General features: G+C 40.0%; 1 protein-coding gene across 1 annotated transcript; it reads left to right on the top strand.

Annotated features, from left to right (window-relative positions):
• Positions 1-7,507: 7,507 nt before the first annotated feature.
• Positions 7,508-10,177, top strand: LOC123747652 (procathepsin L-like). The gene is made up of 6 exons (XM_069317085.1): positions 7,508-7,606; positions 8,077-8,229; positions 8,366-8,572; positions 8,860-9,051; positions 9,310-9,475; positions 9,844-10,177. Exons 1-6 carry the CDS (start codon positions 7,508-7,510, stop codon positions 10,050-10,052), a joined length of 1,026 nt encoding a protein of 341 aa, XP_069173186.1. The 3' UTR covers positions 10,053-10,177.
• The last annotated feature ends 359 nt before the right edge of the window (positions 10,178-10,536 follow it).

Genomic DNA, 10,536 nt, shown 5'->3' with positions numbered 1-10,536 from the left:
TCCCAGATCCCTTTCGCAATCCGACTTCGCAATCACAACACCATCTAGCTCGTATCTTGTAACTCTATCATCATTACCTAACCTCAGAACTTTACATTTATCAGCATTAAACTGCATCTGCCAATCCTTTGACCATTTCAAAACCCTATCTAGATCAACTTGAAGTGATAGTGAGTCCTCCTCCGAATTAATTTCCCTACCGATTTTCGTATCATCGGCAAATTTGCAAATGTTGCTACTCAAACCTGAATCTAAATCATTTATATATATTATAAACAACAGAGGTCCCAGGACAGAGCCTTGAGGCACTCCACTTACAACATTTTCCCACTCTGACTTGATTCCATTTATACTAACTCTCTGTTTCCTTTGGTATAGCCATGCCCTAATCCAGCTTAATATAGCACCCCCAATACCATGAGACTCTATTTTTTTAATCAGTCTTTCATGTGGCACTGTATCAAAAGCTTTGCTAAAGTCAAGGTATACAACATCGCAATCCTTACCACTATCAACTGCCTCAACAATGCTAGAATAAAAAGATAACAAATTTGTTAAACATGAACGGCCATTTATAAAACCATGTTGCGACTCAATTATTAATTTATGTTTTTCAAGATGAAGACGAATTTTATTTGCTATTATAGATTCGAGTAACTTTCCCACAATAGACGGTAGGCTAATTGGTCGATAGTTAGACGCAAGTGATCTATCTCCTTTCTTAAAAACTGGTATCACATTAGCAACTTTCCAAAACTCTGGCACTCTGCCTGACTCTATTGATTTATTAAATATGGTTGACAGTGGGTCACAAAGCTCCTCTTTGCATTCTTTAAGCACCCTAGCAAACACTTCATCCGGCCCTGGGGATTTGTTTGGTTTGAGTTTTACTATTTGTTTAAGAACATCCTCCCTGGTAACTGCTAAACTCGTCAACCTGTTCTCGTCCCCACCCACATAGACTTGTTCGGCTGAAGGCATATTGTTAAGTTCCTCTTTAGTAAATACAGATACAAAATATTTATTAAAAATACTATTCATCTCTTCATCACTATCTGTTATTTGACCTGTCTCAGTTTTTAATGGACCTATCCTTTCCCTAGTCTTAGTACGATATAACTGAAAAAACCCTTTAGGATTTGTCTTTGCTTGCCCTGCTATGCGAACTTCATAGTTTCTTTTTGCTTTCCTTATCTCTTTTTTAACATTTCTAACCAGTTGTACGAATTCCTGTTCTAAAGTGACCTCCCCATTTTTAATCCTTTTGTACCAAGCTCTCTTTTTACCTATAAGGTTCTTCAAATTCTTTGTTATCCACTTTGGGTCATTAGTATACGATCTATTCAATTTGTATGGTATACTACGTTCCTGTGCTTTGTTTAGAATATTCTTAAATAAGTTATATATTGAATCCACATCGAAATCCCCATTTAAGTCACCTATCGCTGGGTTCATGTCTCGCTCCAAGACCGGCCCACACCCCATACCCAAGCCTTTCCAATCAATTTGACCCAAAAAATTTCTTAGGCTATTAAAATCAGCTTTTCGAAAATCTGGCACTTTAACAGAATTTTCTCCTACTGGTCTATTCCATTCTATGCTAAATCTGATTTCTTTGTGATCACTGCTCCCTAGCTCACTCCCTATTTCGATGTCATTAATTTGCGTTTCCCTGTTAGTTAACACTAAATCTAAAATATTATTTTCCCGTGTTGGTTCCTTAATGTGTTGCGTAAGAAAGCAATCGTCAATTAATTCTAGAAAATCTTCTTCTTCACTATTCCCTGTTTTGTTCAACCAGTTTATTCCGCTAAAATTAAAGTCACCCATGACATAAATACTGTTAGATCTAGATGCTCTAGATATTTCATCCCATAGATGCTTTGCTTCCATTCTGTCTAAATAAAAAGATAGGTGACGTAAAACGGGATTTCGATGTGGATTTAATATATAACTTATTTAAGAATATTCTAAACAAAGCACAGGAACGTAGTATACCATACATAAGAACATAAAAACAAAGGTAACTGCAGAAGGCCTATTGGCCCATACGAGGCAGCTCCTATCTATAACCCCCCAATCCCACTCAATATACTTGTCCAACCCGCGCTTGAAACAATCGAGGGACCCCACCTCCACCACGTTACGCGGCAATTGGTTCCACAAATCAACAACCCTGTTACTGAACCAGTATTTACCCAAGTCTTTCCTAAATCTAAACTTATCCAATTTATACCCATTGTTTCGTGTTCTGTCTTGTGTTGATATTTTTAATACCCTATTAATATCCCCCCTTAAGATATTAATAGAGACTTAATATAAATAGGGTTAAGACAGAGTGGGAAAATGTTGTACGTGAAGTGCCTCAAGACTCTGTCCTGGGACCTCTGTTTTTAACATATATAAATGATTTAGATTCAGGTTTGAGTAGCAACATCTGCAAATTTGCCAATGATACAAAAATCGGTAGGGATATATACACGGAAAAAGACCCACTATCACTTCAAATCTGTCTAAATAGGGTTTCGAAGTGGTCAAAAGAATGGCAGATGCAGTTTAATGCTGATAAATGTAACGTATTGTGGCTGGGTAATGATGATAGAGTTACAAGATACGAGCTGGATGGCGTTGAGATTAAACCAGCTCCAGATCAAAGCAAAACCTAATCTCAGAGGAGAATACATTCTGAGGCCTAAAGACGAGTCGGCCGCTACGATTCTAAAAAATTACGCAAAATGTGAGGAACTGAAACCAGAGGATAAAATAAGTAAAATCATTGTCCTCCACTATCCCTTGCATATGGCCCTTGGCCATCTCGAAAAGCTGAACTATGTGGTGTCAGCAGAGAGATGCCAAGTACGAACCACAAAACAGGAAACTCGACAAGTCCTTCTCACAGTAAGAGGACAGATCCCGGAGAAACTTGACCTTGGAATCTGGGGCGTGTTCCAACACAGGCCTTACACCCCAGAACCCCTAAGATGCTTCAGATGTCAGAGATTTGGGCATCACAAAGATTGCTGCCAACGCCCAGTGAGGTGCGGAGTCTGCAGCCAGCCCCATGACACAAAAACATGTATTGATAAACTCAAGGCAAACCACCTTGTTCAGGCAAAATGCCCAAATTGTTCCAAGGCACATCATGCCTGGAACTTGAAATGCCCTGAAAGGCTCAAAAGGCTTCAAACGAACCCCACCACGCCTACAGCGGAGCCGAAACCTCCACCAAAACGAATACCAGCTCCCATGCCCACTAAAACCGCATGGGGTCTACCCACTCAGGAAGAGGGGGCACACGGCCCTTCACCATCGGCCATGGTGAAGGGTGAGAAGTCCTCTGTACAGGACGAAAAGAAAGATGGAGGACACAAGAATCATGTTCAAAACAGTCGGCCTCCCATATCATCCAGCAAGCACACTGGGGCCAATAGGAGTAGCAATTCCAGTGTCAAAGTTACCACCGAGAAGGGTCTAAAAGCTACTAGGCCCCAAACCTGCACAGCATTAAATGGTGCTCCCACTGAACTGGAGAATCACTAGGTAGGCAGCCATTGTGGGGGGGGGGGAGGGGGAGAGAGAGAGAGAGAGAGAGAGAGAGAGAGAGAGAGAGAGAGAGAGAGAGAGAGAGAGAGAGAGAGAGAGAGAGAGAGAGAGAGAGAGAGAGAGAGAGAGAGAGGGAGGGAGAGAGAGAGAGAGAGAGAGAGGAGGGAGAGAGAGGGAGGGAGAGAGAGGGAGGGAGAGAGAGGGAGGGAGAGAGAGACAGAGAGAGAGAGACAGAGAGAGAGACAGACAGAGACAGAGAGAGAGAGAGAGAGAGAGAGAGAGAGAGAGAGAGAGAGAGAGAGAGAGACAGACAGACAGAGAGAGAGAGAGAGAGAGAGAGAGAGAGAGAGAGAGAGAGAGAGAGAGAGAGAGAGAGAGAGAGAGAGAGAGAGAGAGAGAGAGAGAGAGAGAGAGAGAGAGAGAGAGAGAGAGAGAGAGAGAGAGAGAGAGAGAGAGAGAGAATTCGAATTCGACGAGTTTAGCAGTTACCAGGGAGGATGTTCTTAAACAAATAGTAAAACTCAAACCAAACAAATCCCCAGGGCCGGATGAAGTGTTTGCTAGGGTGCTTAAAGAATGCAAAGAGGAGCTTTGTGACCCACTGTCAACCATATTTAATAAATCAATAGAGTCAGGCAGAGTGCCAGAGTTTTGGAAAGTTGCTAATGTGATACCAGTTTTTAAGAAAGGAGATAGATCACTTGCGTCTAACTATCGACCAATTAGCCTAACGTCTATTGTGGGAAAGTTACTCGAATCTATAATAGCAAATAAAATTCGTCTTCATCTTGAAAAACATAAATTAATAATTGAGTCGCAACATGGTTTTATAAATGGCCGTTCATGTTTAACAAATTTGTTATCTTTTTATTCTAGCATTGTTGAGGCAGTTGATAGTGGTAAGGATTGCGATGTTGTATACCTTGACTTTAGCAAAGCTTTTGATACAGTGCCACATGAAAGACTGATTAAAAAAATAGAGTCTCATGGTATTGGGGGTGCTATATTAAGCTGGATTAGGGCATGGCTATACCAAAGGAAACAGAGAGTTAGTATAAATGGAATCAAGTCAGAGTGGGAAAATGTTGTAAGTGGAGTGCCTCAAGGCTCTGTCCTGGGACCTCTGTTGTTTATAATATATATAAATGATTTAGATTCAGGTTTGAGTAGCAACATTTGCAAATTTGCCGATGATACGAAAATCGGTAGGGAAATTAATTCGGAGGAGGACTCACTATCACTTCAAGTTGATCTAGATAGGGTTTTGAAATGGTCAAAGGATTGGCAGATGCAGTTTAATGCTGATAAATGTAAAGTTCTGAGGTTAGGTAATGATGATAGAGTTACAAGATACGAGCTAGATGGTGTTGTGATTGCGAAGTCGGATTGCGAAAGGGATCTGGGAGTTATGATTAGTAAGAATTTAAAACAAAAGGATCAATGCATAAATGTTCGTAATAAGGCAAATCGGACACTTGGATTTATTAATCGCAGCGTTAGTAACAAGACACCTGGTGTGGTTCTCAAGCTATATCTTGCTCTAGTTAGGCCCCATTTAGATTATGCAGTTCAGTTTTGGTCGCCATATTATAGAATGGATATAAATTCACTTGAACGTGTCCAGCGTAGGATGACTAAGTTAATTCCCCAAATTAGAAATCTTTCATATGAAGAAAGATTAACAAAGCTTAAGTTGCATTCACTGGAAAGGCGAAGAGTTAGGGGTGACATGATAGAGGTTTACAAGTGGATGAATGGCCATAACCGGGGGGATATTAATAGGGTATTAAAAGTATCAACACAGGACAGAACACGAAACAATGGATATAAATTGGATAAGTTTAGATTTAGGAAAGACTTGGGTAAATACTGGTTCAGTAACAGGGTTGTTGATTTGTGGAACCAATTGCCGCGTAACATTGTGGAGGTGGGGTCCCTCGATTGTTTCAAGCACGGGTTGGACAAGTATATGAGTGGGATTGGGTGGTTATAGAATAGGAGCTGCCTCGTATGGGCCAATAGGCCTTCTGCAGTTGCCTTTGTTCTTGTGTTCTTGTGTTCTTGTGAACGCTCTCTGGCCAATGCTCAAAACTTTGGTCACTGAGTTGATCGAAAGTCTGCTGTCATCACATGGAATCAAGCAAACCAAAGAGACTCGGAAGACAATTGAGCACAGGCTCAAGAAATTCGAAGATGTTATATCAACACCGTCAAGACAGCAGGGCAAGAGACACCCCCATAAAAAACAGATAGAGTCCAGCTCGTCGGAAAGCGACATTGATGAGTCAATTTCAGGTCCACTAAGAACCTATACACCAATTGCAACTTCCATGGCGTGTTCATCAGACTCCATGGATACCACGGAATTATCAGCAAATTCCAAGAACCTAGAGGTCTAAAGATCCTGCAATGGAATGCGTAAGGACTGCGCACTAAATTGCAACACTTGCAATGCATAGCAGCAACCAAGGGCATAGACATCCTGATACTACAGGAGAGCTTGCTTCGAGCCGGATTAGAACCTAAAATCTCAGGCTATCGAGGCTTCTTCCTTCCATGGATCAATGTGCAATCTATGTAAAATGTGACCTGATCTCCAAGTCCATAACCAGCCCACCCAATTGTGGAATCCACGGGAGACATCTCCCGTCACGCAGGGTGCAGTCGCACCTCCACAGATCTCCAGTATCATCTATTGATACTGGTGATGGCTCAAAAGGGTCACCACATACGAGCTATTCATGCCTGTGCCACCTTTTGGGTGGCTTCATCTTCATCTTAACACATTCACAAGGGAGACATCTCCCGTCATGCAGGGTGCATTCGCACCTCCACAGATCTCCAGTATCAGCTCCTGATACTGGTAATGGCTTAAAATGGCCACCACTTACGGGCTATTTATGCCCGTGCCACCTTTTGGGTGGCTTCATCTTCATCTTAACACATTCATAAGGGAGACATCTCCCGTCACGCAGGGTGCAGTCGCACCTCCACAGATCTCCAGTATCATCTATTGATACTGGTGATGGCTCAAAAGGGTCACCACATACGAGCTATTCATGCCTGTGCCACCTTTTGGGTGGCTTCATCTTCATCTTAACACATTCACAAGGGAGACATCTCCCGTCATGCAGGGTGCATTCGCACCTCCACAGATCTCCAGTATCAGCTCCTGATACTGGTAATGGCTTAAAATGGCCACCACTTACGGGCTATTTATGCCCGTGCCACCTTTTGGGTGGCTTCATCTTCATCTTAACACATTCATAAGGGAGACATCTCCCGTCATGCAGAGTGCATTCGCACCTCCACAGATCTCCAGTATCAGCTCTTGATACTGGTAATGGCTTAAAATGGCCACCACTTTCGGGCTATTTATGCCCGTGCCACCTTTTGGGTTGCTTCATCTTCATCTTAAACACATTCATAAGGGAGACATCTCCCGTCATGTAGGGTGCATTCGCACCTCCACAGATCTCCAGTATCAGCTCTTGATACTGGTAATGGCTTAAAAGGGCCACCACTTACGGGCTATTCATGCCCGTGCCACCTTTTGGGTGGCTTAATCTTCATCAATCAATCTGTAGGAATCAAGGAATCCATTCAACAACAAACAGACTACGAGGCAAGGTGAGTAGTGGGAGCTTATTAACATCTTCCCGGATGTAATTGTAATTGGATTTGTTTTCTTAGCTTTAATTCATAATTATGTGTTATTAACACAGTCCATCGTGTGTTATTTCATGTTAAATTTTGTTTAAAATGGTCCTTGTGTACAAGTTATTGCTTCTGGTCCCATATTAGCCCAGGATTTGCAGTCTGCAAAGTTACATGAAGCTGTTTTGACTCAATGCAATTACATTTTTATCAGTCTAATATAAGACTGTATAATTTCATATTTGTATGTAGTTTCAAGCCATATATGCTTGTGTTTTATTAAAATAAACACTTTCTTTACCACCAGATGAAGTTCTTGGCAGCATCAGTGTTGATTGCCGCTTTAGCTGTAATATCTGCAGAACGTTTCTATTCTGTTGTGTTGGAAGAGTGGGAGACATTTAAGGTAAGAATGTAAACAGAATTTATTATAAAAGTTAGTTTGTTTCAAAATGGAGTTTTTGGGGTTATGTAGTGTAACGGTAGCAATCATTTGACATTGCACGGAAAATTTAAAGCACCCCGTTTTCTGAGTGGCTGATTTTAGGAAATATTGGCGTCACTTATTTTGAATTCAATACAAACATTCTAACCAATGGTCACTCCAGCATAATGATTGCTGAAGTCAATTATTAAGCACAGATGGCCTTGGATAGAGCCCTGAATTTATCAACCATTAAAAATTTAAGTGAAGTCAGAGATGATGGATGCTACTTGTGGAGTGCCATATGCACTTGTACTTTGCCCACGATTTTTCAAAATTTGTATAATTCTTTTCACTACCGTTGCTGTTGTAGTTACCAGCAATACTCTTATGCTGCTCCATATATGCCGTTTATGAAGAGCTTTTCTTATCAATAATTGATTTTCTTTTAGCTTGAATATGCCAAGAAATACACCACCGATGTCGAAGACAAATTCCGCATGAACATCTTCATGGAGAACAGACACATGATTGCTGCACACAACAAACTGTTTGCAACAGGACACAAACCATACAGGCTCAGAATGAACAAGTATGGTGACATGGTAAGCAGAATGAATCTCATGATTTAACATTGTCCACATCTTTATTTCCTTCGGAACAACAATACCCATATGTTCGATGTCAGCCTAATGAAAATATATTTATGTTACGAAATAAAATGTAAAATATTTCTTACAGCTTCAGGAGGAGTTTTTGTCAACAATGGCTGGTTTCCATAAGAACCACACAGAAAGATATACATTAAACAGCAAGTACAATGGTTCCCATTACATTGAGCCAGATGATGATGTTGGTCTTCCCAAGACTGTTGACTGGAGAGAGAAGGGAGCAGTCACCCCAGTAAAGGACCAGGGACACTGTGGATCATGCTGGGCCTTCTCAGCTGTGAGTATTATCATCACCCATCTTTAATTAATTTGAAAATTAAATGGTCAATGACACCAGAAGTAATTTTTAAATTAATATGTGCACAAATTATTATTTCAGATAAGCTAAAAATAATTTTGCATGTAATATAATTTATTGAGTTTTGTTAGCATAAAAATTTGTTCAGTCATATTCTTGAAACGTTTGCTTACGATTTAAATTAGTTACCTTTTACCTCAGTGGCAATCTTACTGAAAAACATAAATAAGTGCAGATATTTCTCATTATGTTTGTGTGGTTCACAGACTGGGTCCCTGGAAGGTCAACACTTCCGCAAGACTGGTAAGCTGGTGAGCCTCTCTGAGCAGAACTTGATCGACTGTTCCGCCAAATATGACAATGATGGTTGTGGCGGAGGACTGATGACCGCTGCTTTCAAGTACATTGAGGACAATGGTGGGATTGACACTGAGGAGGCCTATCCATATAAGAAAAAGGTACACTCAGTTCTATAATTTTCTTTTGCGTCTCTTAAAGTCACTGACAATACATTATTATGTTGACTGGAATGATGATTAAGAAAGAATAATTTCTATGAATAATAGAATACAATACTATTGTTCTTATGAAGGCAATACATTGTCTTCATAAGCGATACCCATAAACAATGTGAAGATATACAATTTATTATTTGACGCATATTCAATCTGCTTTGCATATTTTTAATGCATTATTTTGTAACATTACTTTATTAGGAAGGAAAGTGTCAGTATAACCCGCAAGAATCTGGTGCTAGAGTGACTGGCTTTGTTCATATTCGTACGGGAAGTGAAGATGCTCTGAAGAAAGCTGTTGCCTCAGTTGGACCAATATCTGTTGGCATTGATGCCTCACATGGCTCAATCCAGTTTTACCACCATGGTAAGTTGTTTTGTTTTATGAGCATAGTATATTAGTGTGTGTGCGTCCATATAGAACATTATACAAAGTTTATCGTCATTATAAATATAAAATGTGCATCATGTGTGTATTTATAAACAATTTATATTTAATATGTTATTGTATATAAACACGCACACAGCCATGTCAGCACTAGATGTCTGAGATCAGTCGGCAGAGTCAGTGGTGCTTACACTCACCATGTTGGCACTTGTCATTATTGTTTGTTCCATTTGATGCCATTGGTTTAGTATAAGATTATTTTAAAGGGTTATTTTATAATAATTATATATGAAATTTGCAAGTGATTTGTTAAACATTGTATTTTTAAGAATGAATATATATTACAGGTGTTTATGACGAGCCAGAATGTAGCACGACGGAGCTTGGTCATGGTGTTCTGGTTGTGGGTTACGGCACCACGGAGGACGGAACTGACTACTGGCTGGTGAAGAACTCTTGGGGTACAAGTCTGGGTGATGAAGGCTACATCAAGATGATGAGGAACCGTGATAACCAGTGTGGCATTGCTACTTCTGCCTCTTTCCCTCTTGTATAAACACTCGTAGAGGCCAATGTGAGGCATTGTTACTGCTGCCTCCTTCCCTCTTTGGTAAACTCGTAGAGGCCCGGTGAGGCAAAACTGCATCTCCAGACCTTTATAATTTCTAAATTATAATTAATGAACACAAAAAAGCTAGCTTTAGCATTAATGATGTCCCCCATTTAGAATTATTGCTGTATGTGAAATCCACATTATTTTCAAAATTGATTGACATGAGAATTTAGTTAACCGCATTTTTTCATTTTCATTTTTTTATTATTAATTATAAACAATTTAATTTTGTTCTCAAATAATAAGATTAGTTATTCAGAATATAATTTTGTTCTCAAATAATAAGATTAGTTATTCAGAAGATATAGGAAATTGGCTATTTTAACTTGTTTCATAGACCATATATCTGATATCCTCTAATGACTGTACTCTATGATTCTCCTTTTAGAATTTGTTGAGACCATATTCGTCTGCTTCGATACCTTAA

This window comes from Procambarus clarkii, chromosome 1, assembly GCF_040958095.1.
Source record: "Procambarus clarkii isolate CNS0578487 chromosome 1, FALCON_Pclarkii_2.0, whole genome shotgun sequence".
NCBI classification, from domain to species: Eukaryota; Metazoa; Arthropoda; class Malacostraca; order Decapoda; family Cambaridae; genus Procambarus; species Procambarus clarkii.
This window is presented reverse-complemented; position numbering and strand designations above follow the sequence as displayed.

Bases quoted from the DNA above. Each gene is read 5' to 3' on its own strand.
- LOC123747652 (XM_069317085.1), top strand. From the start codon at position 7,508: ATGAAGTTCTTGGCAGCATCAGTGTTGATTGCCGCTTTAGCTGTAATA. The intron at 7,607-8,076 runs GTAAGAATGTAA...ATTTTCTTTTAG, and splicing joins AAGAGTGGGAGACATTTAAG to CTTGAATATGCCAAGAAATA. The intron at 9,052-9,309 runs GTACACTCAGTT...TTACTTTATTAG, and splicing joins CCTATCCATATAAGAAAAAG to GAAGGAAAGTGTCAGTATAA.